Source organism: Copadichromis virginalis, linkage group LG9, assembly GCF_057382275.1.
Source record: "Copadichromis virginalis isolate Kocher_CV1m ecotype Utaka linkage group LG9, C_Virginalis_male_GT1.1, whole genome shotgun sequence".
Lineage (NCBI taxonomy): Eukaryota > Metazoa > Chordata > Actinopteri > Cichliformes > Cichlidae > Copadichromis > Copadichromis virginalis.
Genome location: NC_140626.1, coordinates 9,933,833 through 9,954,039, shown reverse-complemented (window position 1 = coordinate 9,954,039; position 20,207 = coordinate 9,933,833). Strand labels below are relative to the sequence as shown.

General features: G+C 41.5%; 1 protein-coding gene across 1 annotated transcript in view; it reads right to left on the bottom strand.

Moving 5' to 3' along the window:
• Nucleotides 1–20,207, bottom strand: part of adarb2 (adenosine deaminase RNA specific B2 (inactive)) — a 228,622-nt gene that overhangs the window by 31,173 nt on the left and 177,242 nt on the right. The window contains exons 4-5 of the mRNA XM_085467579.1: nucleotides 17,901–18,015; nucleotides 1,340–1,508 (exon numbers count right to left, since the gene is read on the bottom strand). Coding sequence (XP_085323705.1) covers nucleotides 1,340–1,508; nucleotides 17,901–18,015 — 284 coding nt within the window. The remainder of the gene's footprint in view (nucleotides 1–1,339; nucleotides 1,509–17,900; nucleotides 18,016–20,207) is intronic.

Below are 20,207 nucleotides of genomic sequence, written 5' to 3'. Positions count from 1 at the left end.
AAAGTGAAATTGGACAGTTGCTACATTTACATTTATTCTGCTTTCAAAATAATTTTATGTTTCTATGGTGAATGTAATTAAATTATGTACACTCTGCATGACATTTAACATCTTAACACTAGTTAAATTTATTCTAGTGAGATCATGTGATGCAATCTAGTAGGAGTTGTTAGGTGCCTGGACTCGTGAGATCATGTGACATTTCAAACCACAGGAGAATCAAGCATACACACACCAGGTGTATGCTATTGCTCTTTATTGTGGCCTAACCTGTCAAGGACCAAAACATGAAGAAAATTCTGTATAAAACCCTGTAATCATAGCTTTCCTACTGTTTTTTACGTATGGAGTGACAGCTTGGTGGTGTGGTGGTTAGCACCACCTAGTCCTGAGTTCAAATCCACAAACTGGCCACGGCCTTCTGGGTGGAGTTTGCATGTTATCCCTGTATTCGTGTCTCTCTGGGTACATGCAGTTAGTGAGGTTAGGTTAATGATTCTAAATTGCCCATAGATGTGAGTGTTAATAGTTGTACTATATACTTTCTCCCCGCAATAGACTGGTGACCAGTCCAGGTTGTGCCCCACCTCCTGCACCCCCATGACCCTGATAAGGACAAGTGGAAAAGGGTGGATGGAGTGAGAGCTGTGTCCCAAATCCATTAAATTGGATTTATTGCATCAAATACCTTTGTTGGACTAATGTATTTTGCATGGGTTGAATCAATTAAATTAAATTAAGTTGGACTCCACTGCATTAAATACGTTTATTCATCATTAATTAATTTAGCTGATCCAACTCAGTTAAGTTGGAATATCGGAATTACATAATGCTAAAATAAAGCAATTTAATCACGTGGAAATTCTTTCCATGATTTTTTTATGTTCATCCAAATAGTTAAAGTGTACTTATTGCACCACTGTGTTAAATGCGCTGCAGCCTCCATGAACTCAGCTCTGCAGCTGCATTTAAAAGCACACTAACATCGACTTTGATTTATGATGAAACTTTGAATAATTCAAGTCTCGCTTGAACCGTTCGGTTTAATCACCTGGATCTAGAGAGATGATTTCACAGGCTGATTGTCATTTTACATTCAGCAATCAGTGGGTCAAACTCCTACAAAGGTAAAAATTCAACTTTCAAGATGAAACAGAAGTTTTCTCTAAGTCGGTGTAATGATCAGCAAAAAAGCTAAAGTTAACCAACTAACTAGTGACAGCAAATGTTATCTGGCCGTGTCAGGTGCTGAAAGATTTCAAAGCTGTAGCATGTGCACATGCGGTGCTCAGGAAATGTCTGTGTGCTTTAAAGATACAGCAGAAGATAAAGCTTTTACCTCACGAAGAGTTCAAGTTGGGAGTAGAGGAAGCGTAGCAAGGCTCGTCGGGCTGTGACTTCAGCGTGACAGTCATTGACTACTTGTCCCTGATCACTCAGATACTCTCCGTTGATGCACTTGGTGCCAGTAGATAACGCCACCACCTGGGCGTGTCTCAGGTCCAGGCCTGTTGAACAAATACAGACAAATGCTCACATTATTGCGGTTGTCATACGTTCCATTGACTACATTGATTCCTCAATCAATAAGCTTAATAGTAACCCTTAATATCAACAGCGTGTCCTTTCTCACCTTTCGATCCGTAGGAGGCATTTTATCATTATTAAGAAAAAAACGGTCGAACATGCACATCTCTGCTTTGATCTGACAAAGCAAAAGAGTGCCCTGCATGGTTTCCTTTAATCGCCCAATGATTATCAATTAAAAAAGCAAAAAAAGAATAGAAAAATAAATCTTATTTGCCCTGAAAGATGACAAATGACGAGACTAAATAATAGAGTTCCTCTGTGGCAATTTGCCAGCAAAGAAAACCAATCACAAAGGACACATGCACATCCACAGAGCCTACAAGGCTCCTACAGACGAAATCAAGGAAGACTAGTCACTACAGAAACTATTAACAACAAAGTTTTAATCTTTACATACCCACCCTTTAGAAATCTGCACTGTAAAAAGGGCATAAAGCACGGCATCTTCCCTGGTTAGCAAGCTGCAAACTGAAAAAGACATTTCAGTCTTATCATTCCTGTTTCCTACTCATTTGCATTGATGTTAAGCTATCATTGGGTCACTGCAACAACATTAGCTTGTTGTGCAAGTCATCATGTTGACAGAGAACAAAACAGAGTAGGTGTGCTTCCCGTACATGCCCTCTTATTTACTGATAAACCAGTAACAGCAATGATATGGCCAATTCAGATGTTTCGCTGCTGCATCCCTATGCTGTCTAGCATGATGATACCACTTGTAAATATGTAGCGGCTAAAAACATTAAAATCTACCTAGCTAGCAAGTACATTTTCAAAACAAGCAGCTACATCTGTCAGTGTTTTTGTAGAAATGGAGTTTGCAGGTTAGCAGTCTAGACAGCAAGGAAGTCTGGTTTTAAAAGTGCTAAAAAGCGACAGCATGGTCTTATCTAAAATTAACAGTATGGTGGAAGATTCATATTCTAACTCACTCTGTTTGAGATAATATGGCACAAAAGAGAGGTCACCCAAACAGAATTCCCAATAGCCACAAGAGAGATCAAAAAGCCATCCTGTCTCATGTTGGTTTTCCTTGAACAAAAAAGGAGCCTTTTCCTAAGTAAGGATTCAGGCCAGTGCAGGGCCATGTGACTGACTGACAGATAGACAGAGGTGGTGCAGAGGAATGGGGGAGGAGGGCAAGTGGGGGTGGGGGGCGCTGGATCAGCACGTTCACGGCTTGCCATTCCTTCCTTTCTGCCACAAATCTCTCCCATCGCCTCTGAAAGTCAGGCTTCGCTGGCTTCTGGCAGACCTGCAGGCATCGCCGGACCGGCACATGAGCTTTTATCAGCCTCGGCCCAGATGGCACTGCAGCGTTAGAGTCCTGACACCTTCAGTGATGAGGAGAAGGAAGGAGGGCAGGGGAGGAAAAAAGAAAGGCTGAATGGGAGAGGAGGGTGCATGACTGTGTGTGTGTGTGTGTGTGGGGGGGTGGGCAGTTATAGAAAAAATAGACCAGTAAAGACGAAAGGAAAAATCTAGGGTAAAATTAAACTTTTACTCTTGAAAGTAGAATACCTGAAAATAAGTATTTGGCTTAAAAACTGAATGCATTAAAACAATGTATTTAAATATCGTTGAATGAGCTTTTTTTATTTGTATCTACTATCCGTGGCAGTAGCCACAGTTTTCAATATATTTATAACATTTTCTTGGAAGCAAAACAAGTTCTAAAGTCATTGTTGACATATTATCACATTTTAGGTTAGCACATTTGAGGTCTTAGGTAAACAGCTGTTTATTTATGCAACTAACAGATACTTAGCAGCATTATTCACTGGGCCATGTGAATAAGTCCAATATTTACTCTGTTTATTGCTTATTTTTTGGTCTCCACCAGCTTCTACAGAATATGTGGCTCTTTGGGAGCTAAATATTTCACTAGGCTTAACACACTGGTTAGTTTAAGTAAGGACCTGTTCAACATCACAAAGAACTCTTTAAACTGAGTTCGTTATGGGAGCTTCTGTTTCCTCGACTCTTATGGTGAGTCATTTTTTATTACGATTGCATTTGGGCCAGTGATGGTCATATATACACTGAGAAGGCATAACATTACGATCACTGACAGGTGAAGTGAATAACACTGATTATCTCTTCATGATGCCACCTGTTAGTGGGTGGGATATCGGGTTGCTGACCCCGTCCCCTGCGGAACAATGCCAAGAATGGACATGTGAGAACTGGACATGAGCAACAGAGGAAGTTTTCCTGGCTTGACAAATTACCTGGGGAACACCTGGCACCAAGATGCCAGACTATGGGAAGATGGCAACTCAGCAGAGGTGTGATGCTTTGGGCAATGTTCTGCTGGAAAACCTTGGGTCCTGCCAACCATGTTGATGTTACTTTGACACGCACCACCTACCTAAGTATTGCTGCAAACCGTGCACACACTTTCATGGAAACGGTATTCTCTGATGGCTGTGGCGTCTTTCAGCAGGATAATGCACCCTGCCTCGAAGCAAAAATGGTTCAGGAATGGTTTGAGGAGCACAACGAGTCTGAAGTGTTGGCTTGGCCTACAAATTCCCCAGATCTCAAACCAGTCAAGCATCTGTGGGATGATACTTTAAGTCCACTTCCATAACTTAAAAATTAGATTCCACAATACACTTTTAGGGTTGCATTGGAGTCCATGCCTCGATGGATCAGGGCTGTTTTGGTGACAAAAGGGGGACCAGCACAAAAAGTTATGCCTGATCAGTGTATATTTCAGCTGCTCAGAGATAAAAAGACAATGACGCCTGTTCAGTTTACTGCTCACAAAAAACAAGCTCTTTTGTGTAAACTGGTCATTAACATAATTTGGTGTGTGTAGTTTCAGAAACACATAATCCTGTGCAATTTGATGTAATCATATCTCAGTTTTCCTTGAAAAAGGTAGGTTTAAAATTCTGCACTATTCCAGTACAGTATGAAGACTGTACAATCCTAAGAAAAACAGTATTGTGAGTTCAGCCATTGACATTCCCTGTAAGCAATGCAGTCCAACCCTTTCTCAGTGATAAAGCAAGTTCAAAAAGGTAACAGACTCTCCCAATTTCATTCTCCTGCTTTTCCTTGCCGTTCCACTTTGCGATTGTTTAGATCAATTTTGCAGTGGATAATTTCTGCAGCACTGCTTGCTACCCTCCCATGAAATTGGCACTGAGGTTGCCTTCAGTTTGCAGGAGAAAGAAGAGGAGGGGGAGGACGAGAAATGAATGAAAGAGAGGGAGAGAGAAAGTGGGAGAGGCAGGCAGAGAGCCCACAGGCAGTATGCTGTTTTTAAACCAGGAATAATCAGCTGCATCTCACAAGTACAAAAAGAGATGGTCGAAAGGATCGAGGTAGAGTAGAGTCAAAGGCCTGAGGCGTCACACAAATACATCTGTTGATTACTGGGGATTCAAAGATGTCACACCTCGGGATAACAGCACTTTCAAAAAGCATGTACATCAGAGCGAGACCTGGAACTGCTCATTATAGCAGCTGCACTACACTAGTCAGTGCCTGTCAGAGCCCTTTAACTGGAAAACACCGCCTCACTATAGCAACCCAGAAGGTAAACAAACGTTTTGACGCCACATAGAGCTTAGACTCCCCCCCCTCCCTTCTGCAAAGCCCTCGGTACATACAGGTATGTTTTTTTAATGGTATTGTGATTACTGCTCCTGAACCTGACTTAGCCTACATGGAGGAAAAAGTGAGGTAGGAGGAGTGGTAATAATCAAGCAAAGCAGTGCAATTTCCCTGTCAAGAATTAAAGGGAATGTGCGCAGGCCTGCCAGGTCAAAGTGCGGGAAAATTGCACTCATATTCAAGTGATTGGCACCCAGACAAATCATATTCACGATTATTACTGGCGTCATTTGAGGTCAAGTTAGGCAGTTTAACTTATTTGACTGAACACTGTGGTCAGCTGTGTGGCATATCACTGCTTCGTGTGTCACAAAATGGCTCGAGTGCTGTTAAAGTGAGTTAATTTCATTGGTCTTGATTGGTGTCAGTACCCGTGACTAAAATGTTCCTTTTCCTAATGACCTCGTGACTTCGAGTGTGCCACAAAACTGTCCTGCACATGCAAATTGTGCACCATTAACTGCTTGTTTGGGCCACTTTGGCCGGTGCCTCCTTCAACAAAGCAGAACATTAAGTTCTTCTACTGTATCTGAAGTAAAGACTAAAGAGACAGAGCTTACAGTCTCCAATGAGCAGGAGCTCTTTCGCCACAAAAGGAAATCAAAAGTGAGGCACTTTTTTATGCTGAACCAGGTTGTTTTATTCTTACATCTCAAAGTAAGTCAACACATTTATCAAAAAGCTACTGTATGCACTTCCTGAGTGTTTATGCTTAATGCTGCATTACTTTCAACCTACAATATGGTCCATTCCACTTGGGTCTGTCTCCATGTTGGAAAAATGGCCCCTCACCACCAGGCTGCATCACACTACATTACACAGCACTGCGGCAGACTGCGGGGCAGTTGTTTAGGCTCTTAGATGGCACATCTTCACTAAATTCACATTTTGCTTTACGAGGGCAGGACTGTGTTTAAAAGAGACTGGAAAACAGCGTGGTTCAGTCAGGTCATCGGCGCCAACAGTGACACACACGGGGAAAAAAACAAGCTTGCAGTTTCACTCAGCGTATAGGTGCAGAGCTGCGATATAGACTTTTCCGTACACCAAAGTGTTTTCTGCCAGCTGAAAATCCAGAGTGTGTTGGAGGCAAAGCGTTTTTGTTTTTTTAGCTTTGGCACTTTTGTTGCTATGAGGCGGAATAAGTAGCATGTGCCTGACTCCAGTTGAGTCCAGCTTGATTGGCAGACCAACAATGAAGAAAATATTCCTTTAAGCATCATTTTTTTCCATCAACATTGTGATTTTGGAGATTTCATTTGGTATGGGCTCGAATACTCAGGGAGCTGCTGTACTGTAGCTAATAACACCAGGAGAAGTAAGATGTGACAGGTGGTTAGCGTAATGTTTGTTCATTGTTTTAGAGGAGTTTAAAAGTACACAGCTCTGATGGTATGATTACCCCCTGCAGTATTCTCCTAAACGATACAGACAAACGCCCACATCAGCGCTGGTTCAGGAGTAGAAGCCGTTGAAATCGGGTGAACGAAAAGTTCTTCTACCAAAGAAAATAATTAAAGATAAATAAAATAAAGACAAAAACTAAAAATTCAATCACACTCCACTTTTAAATGTGTTAACCACCTGATTTGAAAACTTTTATTTTAAAAGTACATTGAATGAGTTAAACGTTCTGACTTCCTCCTCACATCTATTACACTGGTTCTGTCATGGGCTGTTTCTTTTCTTCCAGCATTTTGAGTTTCATGCCTTTTTGAATTATGACGTTCTTGTTTGTATACTTTAGGCTTCAGTCAGTTCTGTTGATATTGAGTTCTGTTTCCCTATTTAGTTCTTGTCTGTTTAGGTTCCTCCCATGTCTGTTTTCCCCACTATGTTAGTTATAGTGTCGTGTCTTCAGTGTGCAAGTGTGTAATGTCCCCGGTGTTAGTCTCCCTCGCCCCCTTGTGTGTTTCAGTATGTCTTTGTCCTCTTTGTGTCTGTGTTTCTGTGCATGTGTCTCTTCCCAGTTTATGTCTCCATGTTTTCTGTTTTATTTTGAAAGTCTTGTGTTCCGTGTTCAGTGTGTTTAGTTTTGCTTCCCATGTGGCGTCATGTTAATTTGCATCAGCTGTGTTCCCCGTGTGTTTCCACTTCCTAATCAATGTTGTGCGTATTTATGTGGTCTGCTGTCATTCATTCTTTGTCAGGTTGTCTTTTATGCATCCAGTTTAAACATTTTTAGGCACTTAGTTTAATGAATAGTCCTTCTTTCAGTTCACAATATTCAGATCATTTTAATTCTTAATTCTTTTAAACTGGGCAAGTGTAGCAAAATCAATGTCCAATGTGCAAAACGACAATAGGAAAATGACCCTACTTCCTGTTTCATCTTTGACCTCAATAATCCTTTTAAAACTAATAATTAAGACCATTCAATCTCATTTAAAGTAGTATGATGTTAACTTTGTAAGTTAGCTTGAAACAGGTGTTAAAGCAGGACATGATTTATTGCAGCCATTCCCAGAATTTAAAATGCTATCATCTAATTTGAAATCTAAAAATCTTTTACATTGCATCAACACCTCTAATTGCGCAACAGAGAGTTTTAAAGTTTGTGCTTTCACTCTAACCGATGAACCATCGAGGCCAGATTAACCCTTATTTAAACGTTAATATGATAGTTTAATGAATTAAGAAGCTAATTTGCTGATATCCTGCAGCTAAAATAAATGGCTCTTCCAAACTGTTCTAACTAATTTATTTGTAAAAGAAATGTTCTTATTACACCTTGTCCCAATCCTAATGCAAGTTCTGGTCTGAGGCCAGTGCTTTTTGATAAACCAGTAATCAGGAGTGTTTATTGCACACTTAATAGGTAGTTTAAGGAAGTACGTACAGAAATGTGGTGATTTAAATACTGTCCCTATACTGGTTTATTCTCCCCTACAATGACTGAGCAGATTTCTTGTTGGATGAATGGATTAAAGTAAAGCCAAGTTGATTTCAGTGGAAAAATGTTCTTATCCTAGAGAGTCGACTAATCAATAATCGCTTTGTAAGAAATGCAAGTAAGCAAAAGTGACAATGAAATATAATGAAAACTTTGTCATCAACAGAAAGTATCAAAAATCAATCTGTACTTTTAGTTCAATTAAAACATTTAAAGGAAAAACTTCAGTTTCTCTGTAACAGAGGGTTTGTAAAGTGCTGTAGTGTTATTTTTGGAGTACAGGATCTGAATACTCGTCTGCTGGAGTTCCTAAATAAACCTGCTGAAACCTAAACCGACTGTCAGCGAGCTGCTGTGAATTATTCCCGGAAATATAAGACTTCAACAAAGAAAGCTATTACATGTTTGAAGTGAAAAGTGAGCACAATTGCTGAGGATACTTTACAGGCAATAACTATAAGAAACCACAGGGAGTGACATGACCGTGAACTTTGCAATGATCCATTATTATACATGCCAGCTGCAACTCAAAGACACTGGAAAGCGATTATCAGAATCCCTTTATTCTCTATGGTTATAAAACAGGGAAAATGTTTCTTAATAAGCCACCCATTATCTCTGAGCACCATAACGCAGACGTTAAAACGTTTTTTTCTGAAGCAGACTAAGCTCTCAAGGTCAACTTTTAGTCAACTCATTTATATGCCATTTAGGTTGTGCTTCATGAATCCTATCTATCATGTGTTCTTTCATCACAAGATGTTGGGTGATTACGCTGAATGTCATCCAAACCGTGTCGTCTGAATCGCAGCAAATCTCTGAAAATGCTCAGCAGCAGGGGAGAGGAAAAGGAAAAAACACGCACACACACAACTTGGCAAGAGTAGAGAACGCACCCTGTTGAATCTTTATTAGCTTTAACAGGAAATCGCTCTCAACATATAAGGCTGTCTTTGTGGAATGCTGCTGGAGCTCTCAAATTCTCGCTGCCGCAACAAATCCCGCGTGCATCTCTGCTCTGTTGTCGGACGTGATTGTTAAATGTTAAAATTTGCAACATCCATAAAACCAGATTAGGAGTAGAGAAATCCTTATTTGAAAATGGATGCGGAGACTTCGAACCATAGCTTAACTTACACTTGTAATTAACTTGCTTGAAACCCTTTGTTATCGTCTCTTCTCTCGGTCCCTGGGGTAAGCCTCGGAGGACGGCTTTCTCACTCCATCCCAACAAACAAATTTGAAGAAAGAAGAAAGGAGGAAAAGGGTGTGCTTCTTTTTTAGCATCTTTCTATGAGCACTGTTTACCATCACCAGACAGCTGATGCGATTCAGATTGATTCAAATGAGATTTTCCACACTTTCTGACGATGCGTTCTGGCACTTTACTTTGGTAGTCGTCTCACAACTCTCAGCCTGGTGGTGAGGCTAATCTCACTCAGGTTGAAGCTCAAATGTCTCGGTGCGACTCCTGCAAGGGCGGGGGAGGAGGGTTCGCTCTCTGTCTATGGTTAAAAGACGGACCTTGATTAATATTCTCGAGGCAAAAGCCACGGAGACATGGAGAGTGGCAGAAAAGGAGGGCGGGGTGCAGAACAGGACTCCCCAGTGTTCCTGTCAAGTTTGGTGTCTGACTGCACGGATTCTGGCCACCACACTGCTGCCGCCGCCGCCTTACTGCGAATACTCGGCAGCCCTATGTCTGGATCTTTGAAGATAATGTGTGCTATTAATAAACAAACAGAAGCAATTACTGGGAGGGAGAGGAGAGGGTTTGGATTAGGTCAGGACGAGCGCCGGCCTCACTTTAGTCTAAACTGATGAGCTGCTGCACTCCAAAGACAGTTGAGATACCAATCCCTTCTCGCTGACTCCTGCACCCCCACAGCCTGCAGCCACAGAGCCAGATAAGACACCTGTGTGTGTCTGTGTGTGTGTGTGGTCATTTTTTATATTACAGTAGATCCCAGAGAGAGCGAAGGCCCTGTGTTTCGTACCATGACTTTTACTATATATCTTCTCACATAGCATTGCTGCATAAGTTATTTATCTCAATTTACGTGTGCCTTTCATTTCTTGGGGTGGAGGTTATTGTTTTATTTACTGATATGTGAAGAAAATATGTCAAAATTTGGCTCATTCTTTTTTTTTTTAAGTTAATAATTGATCCATTACTTTTTTTTATGATTTTTTATCTTTAAATGATAAAAAACACCCCAAAACAAAACAGAAAACAGAGTCTGTTACAGGTTAGGTTAGGTCAGAGGTCGGCAACCCTGTTGGCACGCGAAGGGTTAACTGATGGCACGACCATAGCTGGACTGGCCATCGGTCATACCGGGCATTTGCTTGATGGGCCGATGATTTTTATTTTTGTAACGGTATAAACAATGAAAGGTGGTGGATTGGCCAGATGCTGGCTGATGTGTAAAAATAACTCAGTTGTTTGGTGGTGGCTATGGCGGAGCTTCCACAGATTCAGTAAAATTAACAAGTGGTGGAGGCCAGCAGGTGGATGAGGGAGAGGGGAGGCAGGACGAGGAGAGACCCGAGGCAGCCGCCGGTCTGAGTGTCAGGTGAACTGAACTTCAGGTAAGAAGTTATGACCTGCAGTCTATCTGGGTCAGATATAAACCAAGTTTAGGTGGAGTTTATTTTCGTTGTGCTGACTTTTCACAGTCAGTTACAATAACTCGTACTGCGTGAGCTAGCATGACGGAGTTTCTATACAGCTGGGTGGGTGCTATGATGTTACTGATAGTGAACTTTTTATTCATAAGGTTAGTAGAGTTGCCAACCGTCCCGTAAAAAGACAGAATCGTCTCGTATTCAGAGAAAATATTATGCGTTTCGTGTTGAGCTGAGAAGGGACGCACGCAGTTTGTCCGTACTTCAGCTAGAATGGAAAAAGAAACAAAGGTGGATTTATTCTGTCGTTACGCTGCACAGCTGCCTCTTCTTCTCTCATTCTCTCCCCCTCCCTCTCCTGTTGCTACTTTAATCATGAAACTGATCAATGATCAGCTGATTGGCTTTTCTCTCTTGTTTGTTTATCGCCCACTTTGCGCCAGAAAGAGGAAACCAGCAGATGTCGCACTAAACAACAGCAGCACATTTAAGCTTGATCAGCTGTTGTTAGAATTTATTTAATATTAATTTCTAGTGTCAGCTGAGGTTTGCTGGAGCCACAGCTGTAAAGCTGCTGGTCAGGATGTCAGTTTGTATACCTGGTGAGAGGGAAACATGAAGATGAAACCAGGAGATGTCCTTACTGAATCATCAGAGCTGAACAGGTGATGGAGAAACAGGTTTACCTTTTAGGTGACATGAATGAGTTGAAGGGAAGTTATGAACTGTTTATGAACTGTATTTGGCTCTACATATCTGTGTGAGCAGATTTTCTCTCACATGAGTCCTCAGGTAGCCCTCTGAATGCTGGACACTTGGAGACCTGTGTTTCTGAATGGGAGACCAGAGATCCCATTAACATGTGTATCTCTGTATTAACAGATATGCCATATTGGCCCAGTTTATTTTGCTTATCATTGTTGTGAGGAGACCATAAATAGCATTTGTATTTTCTGTTGTACAGTTCATTTGCTGTTCTTGTTATGGATAAAAAGTGTCTTTTTTTGTTTCAAAATAGCTGATAACTATTCACTGATAGCTGCCTACATCTGCAAACAAATATAATTCTATAAAGTGGTTCTATATATTGTGTAACTGTTCATATAGAGCGTTATTAAATCTTTTGCTAATGCAATCATATGGCACACTGACTTCTGAGGAAATTTTAAATGGCACTCGCCATCAGAAAGGTTGCCGACCCCTGGGTTAGGTTGTCTTACCCTGCTCTCAGACTGTATAATGGAAATTCAGAATTTTCCACCTTTAAATAAAAAAGGTTAACAAAGTTTAAATTGAATTGTTACACAAAGGTTGTTTAACGATCTTGTGTGTGTGTTTGGAATGATAACGGATGAAAAGGTTAGCTGTACAGACACTGTCCTGTGTGCAGAAAAAAGCTAACCAAAAGCCTTTCAGCCTTCATCTTATCTATTGTGAGGTCTTTCTAGGGTACCAATGAACAAAAGGTCTCAGTGATAAACTGGTCAGCTTCCCTGGTGTTTCAAAATCTCCTGTCTGACTGAAAAAACACCAGCTAGCTACCTAGCTAGCTGGCCAGCTAGCTACTGACATTAAATTTACATCACATCTGTGGTCAAAAGCAATGTTCCCTCTAATTTTTCATGTGTCTGAGCGAACACACAAACTCCCTGAGCGGTCCCTTGGACCACTGTGAGCAACAGCAGACGTGTGCACTGTGGTCACGCCAGCATCGAATCCATCCAAGTTACATGGTTTATTAAAATAATCAAATTACAGCATTTATGTTAGACTACTTTTAATTAACTGCTTTAGCCCACTTACAGTGAAAATTTAAATAAATCTTGTTCGTGACCTGTGTAGTATGTTAACACTACTGGAAGTAAAAATAACTCGAACTCCAATTTTGAAAACACAACTTTCTTTTTCTTTTTTCTTTTATAAAGCTCTGACCTGTATTATGAGTCTGAGTCTGTGGTCTGGGAGAGTCCTGTAACTCTCTGTCTGCAAAATACAGTATATAAAGACCAATGTTGGGCAATTAATTATATAGTTACTTCTTCAAAAAAGTTACTGAGTTTTGCAAACAACAAACAGTTTTTTGCAGCTGTTTACCTAAAAATGCAGCCGAGGCGTTTTTTAAATAAACATTTCAAACTATTTACAGAACAATCAGCTGTTCTGCATCAAATTTGATGCCACACAAATTATTTGTGCCACTCCAAAAAATAATTTCTGTCCACTATGAGATAAAGGAGAACAACAGCCTGATACCTGCAGGCCTGACAACAGGAGATGTGTCACTGCTGTAACACCTGTAACATTCAGCAGTCGCCTCATTGTTCTGACACACACAACAAAACTATTGACTACACTACACACTAACTACACAAGATTTGCGCTAAACGTCGCAAATCTCTCACATCTCAAAACACGCCGTCACTCCTATAACTTCCTCCCGTTTCTTAACAACTAAATGCCATGTTTTGATTGGTCGACATGGTACATTTTTCGACCAATGGGAAAGGGTGGGGGGTGTTTTGGTTTCATCTTTGCTCACAGGCGGAGAGTGCTTTCGAGCGTTTTTTTCTTATAAAACGCTGTTTTTACCGTTTCTCCCCGCAGTAAATATAAACAACGACAGTATTGAGGAAGAAAAACAAACACTGCATATATTTTTTTATCACAAATCTGGTTTTACGTGGCCTATCAACACAATTTAAGAACTGGTATGAAGTCCACACTTTTTCCGTCAATTGTTCCGTCTGTCCTGCTCACATCTCCAATGGTTGTCCACATTGTCATTAACGTGGCTTCACTCCACATCAGCCACGCCGCTTTGCTAGCTAAAACACCGGTGTTGGCACATAAGGACGCTGTCATAGCCTGTCAACGACGTGGATTAGCTGCGCATATGCGTGAATGTGAATCACGTGATTGGCTGGACTATGGGATAAAGTGGCATCGTTCTAATCCCACACTGGAGCAGCCAGTCACTTACTGACTAACACTGCAAAACAGAATTGTTAACGTATTTACTTTAATTTCAATTCAGGTTAGAACTTTTTTTTGTGCGCAACGCAGATTTTTTCTGCGCAGAGACCGTGCCAGCAGTGCGCACGAACGCAGCTTAGAGGGAACATTGGTCACAAGCCACAGGCAGTGGCGTGTCTAGAAAATTTTTGTTGGGGGGGCCAGGTAGGGGCACAGATTTGGAGAAGGGTGGCAGATTTAATTGGCAGATAATGTTTAAAAAAAAAAATTCTACCAACCCTTAACCATAATTCAATAATCCTATAAACCTAATAACCAAATACACTTTTAACTCTTATTAGAATGAGATTTTAACCACTACGGTGCAAAGTTTTTAGATACTGCGTTGATAAAGTACAAGAGATACAATCAGTGCTTTGTCAGTGCTTACTCAGCATTCAAGGACAGCAATATTTGCATAGTATTTTTACTGACATATAGTGCACATATGTTTTGGGCAAAAACATTTTTGAAAATTAAAATACGAACATTTGTAACAAACAATTGACAAATTAGCCAATGCAAAACTTTATCTGCCTGTTAAAAAAAGAAGATAATCTTCTCACAAACTGGTGTTTGATTTTGAAACAGGAAAAAAGTGGGGAAACAAATGAAAAGACTAACATTTGAATAAAACCTGAAAGCAAGTAAATACTTTCTATGCTGCCTTATGGTAAACTTTGGTAATATTGATAAAGAACAACACTGGCTGATGATAAAATACAGTCAGCTGGCATGGTGACACTGCCAGTATTAACCTGCAGGGCTGGACTGGGACAAAAAAATTGGGCATTTTTACTACAGACCGACCCACCAGGTAGTAAAGCCATAAAGACTTTGACTGAAAACAAACCCTGTTGTGACAGTGATGTACAGTCTTGTTGGTATATGTATGATTTCTATACATTTTACGTCAGATAAAAACTTTGGTCGTAAGATTTAGATAATTATTTAATAAAAACTAGATATTTAAATTGAGAATAAGAAAGAAAAGTATTTCTTTGTGCCCCCCTTTCCCTGTTAATGCCCTACCTGGCCCCCTGGCAAAACTTTGCTAGACCCGCCCCTGCACAGTTACCAGCTGTCAGCTACATAAAAAAGGATCCTGGTGTTATTTGTCTCTCAGAAACAGTTCATAACTTCAACTCATTCATGTCACCTAAAAGGTAAACCTGTTTCTCCATCACCTGTTCAGCTCTGATGGTTCAGTAAGGACATCTCCTGGTTTCATCTTCATGTTTCCCTCTCACCACATATCCAAACCGACATCATGACCAGCAGCTTTACAGCTGTGGCTCCAGCAAACATCAGCTGATACTAGAAATTAATATTAAATACATTCTAACAACAGCTGATCAAGCTTAAACGTGCTGCTGTTGTTTAGCGCAATATCCGCTGGTTTCCTCTTTCTGGCGCAAAGTGGGCGATAAACAAACAAGAGAGAAAAGCCGATCAGCTGATCATTGATCAGTTTCATGATTGAAGTAGCAACAGGAGAGGGAGGGGAGAGAATGAGAGAAGAAGAGGCAGCTGTGCAGCGTAACGACAGAATAAATCCAGCTTTGTGTCTTTTTCCATTCTAGCTAAAGTTCGGGACAAACTGCGTCTCTTCTCAGCTCAATACGAAACGCGTAATATTTTCTCTGAATGAGGGACCATTCCATTTTTTAAGGAGCCGTTGGCAACTCTACTAACCTTATGAATAAAATAAAGTTCACTATCAGTAACATCATAGCACCACCCAGCTGTATAAAAACTCCGTCAAACTGGCTAGAACGCAGTACGAGTTATTGCAACTGACAGTAAAAAGTCAGCAACATGAAAATAAACTCCACCTAAACTTGGTTCATATCTGACCCAGATAGACTGCAGGTCATAACTTCTTACCTGAAGTTCAGTTCACCTGACACTCGGACTGGCGGCTGCTTCGGGTCTCTCCTCCTGCCTCCCCTTCCCTCATCCACCTGTTGCCTCTGTGGAAGCCCCGTCATAGCCACCACCAAACAACGGAGTTATTTCTACACATCGACCTGCATCTGGCCAATCCACCACCTCTCATTGTTCATGCCATTACAAAAAAAATAAAAAATAAGTCACTGGGGATATGCCCGGTATGCCCGATGGCCAGTCCAGCTATGTTAACCTGCAACCAAATCTGCAGCTCCATACAGCAATGTTACGACTTAGATTACATCTTATAACTCATAACTCTTATGTTAGCTCCCCTCAGTAGCATACTGTCTGAAATATTCCACGGCTGCAATAATTCTTTAAGTGTTATTTTTTTCCTTGGTATTCTAATTTCACCGAAGTTTACTAAACTCAACAAACTTGATATTACTTACCGGGACATTTATTCTGTCCTCATTTTCTTTCACCGAAAAATTGTTTCCTGCAGTGCCGTCTTTTGCGCTTGGCTCTCCTACCTTTGCTAACGTGATGCGCATAGCGCAGAAGCGATGCTGCATTCACTTACACTCGGATATCTGAGCGTCACCGTGAAAACATAATCGGACATTTGATATTTGATTGAATTTTATTGTTTTGCCTTTGGGGTGGCACCTGGGGTGGCCAGTCTGGTTTGGGGGGTGGCCTGTGCCCCCCCAGGCCACCCCGCTGGACACGCCATTGGCCACAGGTGGTAGTTGTTGTGCTGCTGCTGAGTTTTGACGGGTTTTAACGACTTCTCCTCCTGTGTGGAGGATGTGGAGGTTTAGTCTGAGTGGAGACACCTACTGTTCAGGAGAATACTAACCTTGTAAGAATAATGCTAACAAGGTTAGCATAAATGAAATGGGGCCTTAACAGCAACAGCTAACAGCTAAAGCTAGCATATCCCAACAACAATTTTCAGTAACAGACAATGACACACAAGCTAACAGCAGAAATGCACACCATCAGATAACAGCTAGGAACGTTCAAGACAAAGGTCTTTGGTGCGATTAACCTTACATTTATGTAATGCAGTTATAGTTTCTCTTATAAACAGGGGTGCACATAAGTGGTCCGCAGGTGCGCATTTGCTGTTAAAATAAAAGACATGCGCCAGATATGAAGTTGCAACGTGCGTTTGCGTACATATAAAAGGCAGTGTTTTTGTCCGCTAGAGTGGGATTTTCACGGCATATTCTGCACCACATCTCTGTGCGTTCATCATTTGTTTGAAGCCAGCTCACTTCCTGCAACCACTTTTCCGAGAACACGCGCTTCTTTTGCGGTTCGGACTTCTTCTGACATTTCTTTGGAGGTGGAGGAACACCAAAGTAATTGCTTAAAGGAGCTTGCTTCTTCGACATCTTTAAGTTCTAAACAAATGTCTGTCCTCCTCCAGAGAATCTTATGTACGCAAACGCGCGTTGCAACTTCTAATGTGGTGAGCATCTTTTATTTTGACAGCGAATGCGCACCTGCGAACCACTTTTGTGCACCCCTGCCTATAAAAAACAGATTTAGAAACCTGACAGCTTACTTCGTATAAACTTAATGCGAGATCATCCTGGCGTGGATGTGTGCCATGCAACTCTATAGAATTATTATAAGTGATGTGGAGTGCGTGTGGAATATGCTGAAGCAGAAATAACACACGTCTGTGTGTGGGAGGCCCCGATCGACTACAACAAACAGCACTCCTGTAAGACAAAGATGTAGTCATGTAAATGTCTAGAAATGGAACTCATTGTTTCACACTTTAGGAGAAAAGCAGATTGAAGCCTCCTCCTACTTACTGTTCCTTCACTGAGTCACTCCGTCAGGTTTCAGATTAAGGTGATCTAGTTAAAATTCCCACTGTGACATCTGGAACTCCTGTCAAAGCTCCATGAGCACTGAAAGTCCAGTATGCAGTGAGGATGACTGACACTCACTACCATGTCTCATTCTCCTCAGAGATTCTAAGCAGTCAATAATTCATCAGGAAGGTATACTCTCATGTAAGGGTGCAAGGTACAGCATGGAGTGGAAACTTTCTCCCTCTTCCCACCCTCAGTTTGTCATTTCTTTCTCAACCTACAGACAGTCCCTTCCCCATCTCTTCCTTGTTCTCCCTCCTTCACTCACTCACTCACTCCCCCCCCACCTTACTGTCTCAATTTATATTGCACCACTTCAATAATTCAAAGTGATATATAAAAGTCAATGAAATTTGCCATACCTCGGGTCATTACGATGCCTGCCAGGGATTTGTGCCGAGCGTGCACAGGACTGCAGCCGCCCACCAGCGACCGGTACTTCTCCCTCACCAAGTGGAATATTGAATCAGCAAAGTCCTGAAAAACACAATCGCTCCCTTAATTTCTACTGGACACAATCTGTGGAGACCGACTACCCGGGTTTAAATTTGCTGCACTTGGTTAACCTGTTCAGGTAAACAGAGTGAGGTTTAGGGAGATTATCCTAAAAGCCAACTTACCTGTTTAGCTATGAGTGCATAGAGATCATCGAAATGCTCGAGGCATCGGTATAAAAAAAAGATTTCCAACAGTAGCACACAGCAACTTGATTATTATTGAAAGGTTTCAGCTGGAAAGCTCTACACACAGTATTATTAAATCAATGATACCTGATAGCCATGAGTGTTTTAGATCTTAGATGATGCATTTAATCTGTATATCCTCGTCTGGTTGTTAAAGAGACACAACATGCACATTTTGTTAAGCTCTTCCCTACTTAACCTTCCCGCTTACATGATCTGACAAAGCAGTGTTGCAATTGTGATGCAAATGTAAAGTTTTCATTGAGCAGCCATTAACTTTAACAGCAGAAGAGTTGGCTATATGCTGTCATGTACTCATTATCGTTTCTGCCAGCATATCCCAAAATAAAAGCCACTTGTCCCAGACCCCATTGTTTCCTGTCTGACTTCACTGGAGTGCACGATCGTGCTGGACACCATTTTTCAGTTCTCATTTCCTCCACCATCTGCCATTTGGAGCGCCTCTAAAAACTTGCTGTTTTTGCTTCTCGGTCTGACCGACATTACACATGCTGATTTACTGGAGATAAAATGCAAAGTATGAAATAAAACTGTGCTCTCTATGTACATTTACCCCTCCACCTCCGACTCAACACTTCTCACCAGACATCCACTAAATCCACACTGTTCGCCAGATGTTTGCCGAGACATGGGCACGGTTTTCGCACCCTTTGGAATTTTTAATGCTCTTTACTCGAGTAGTAATTAAGGGCTTAGTCTCCAAGCAGTCTCCACGCCAACTGTAGAGCGCAAACGGATCACTGGAAGATGGCAACAGAGTGGCAGTGGAGTGGGCCTTTTGGACAGATTGAAGCCCGCAGTGGCTAAAAGGACATCAACAGATGCCACAGTAACAGACGTACAGAGTGAGAGAGGAGCAGAGAGATTAAGGGCAAACAGAAAAAAAGGCGAGGAGAGCAAATGAATGAGCATATTGCACATTATAGCCCTCGTCAAGGCTGTGAAATACTCTCACAGTAGGAACTGGCGGTGGAGGTGCTCACAGCTTGTGTTGCGGTGGGTGGCGTGTGGGTGTGTATGTATGGACACGGGCATATTGGTGCTTTGACACCGGTGTCAGCCCGAAGCTTTTTCGGCGAGTAGAACAAGAAGGAGCAGTGAAAAGTCATCACGGTCAATAACTTAGCACAGAGGTTCTCAGCTAACGGTTGGGTGACAGGTCAAAACTGAGGCGAGTCTCCTTATTTTTAACAACAGGCAACGAAGACAAGAAAAGACACATTTCCTCTACCACTATTTACTTGATGCTTGGCTAACACTTCACTGTTACTCGGCATTGCTGCCAGTTTTCGGTTTTACGGTCAGCGGCAATGATCAGTAAACATCCTCATTCCAGATTCACCTCTGAAATATAGTTATAAGGCATATTTTGCTTTGTCATGCCAAAAGACATTTTAAAGCCAAGAAACTCTTCACGAGACAGCTCAAAACCAAATAAACAGTTTGGGACATGGACTATGACAATAATGTTTTACATGTGTCAGAAGTGAATAAACAGGTATACAAAAATGCCTCTTTTTTTCAATTCAAGACAGTTTTAAAGGTGCAAGGAGGTACTGTACCTATCCAGAGGTTGGTGCTTGGATCCCTGGCTGCTCCTGCATGTATCCTAAGTATCCTTAGGCAAGATACTAACCCCAAATTGGTCTCTGATGCATTCATTGGAGTATGAACACATGTGTATGTTAGATAGAAGACACTCGAATAAGACATGCTGTATAAAGACCTTTGAGTGCTCAAGTAGAAAAGTGCCAGTGCATTTACAATTCATCTTATATTACTCTAGACAGTCTGCACTGCCAAATATTGCACACAGTCAACCCTCATGATGATCTACTGGAACAACTGCACAACATTTTGGACTGTGCCTCCAGTCCAAAAGAAAACTGGCATCTTCTGGACTCCATCATGGCCGTTTGCCAAGAGTTTCAGCCAACACAACTGCTTGGTTTACAACACGAGCAG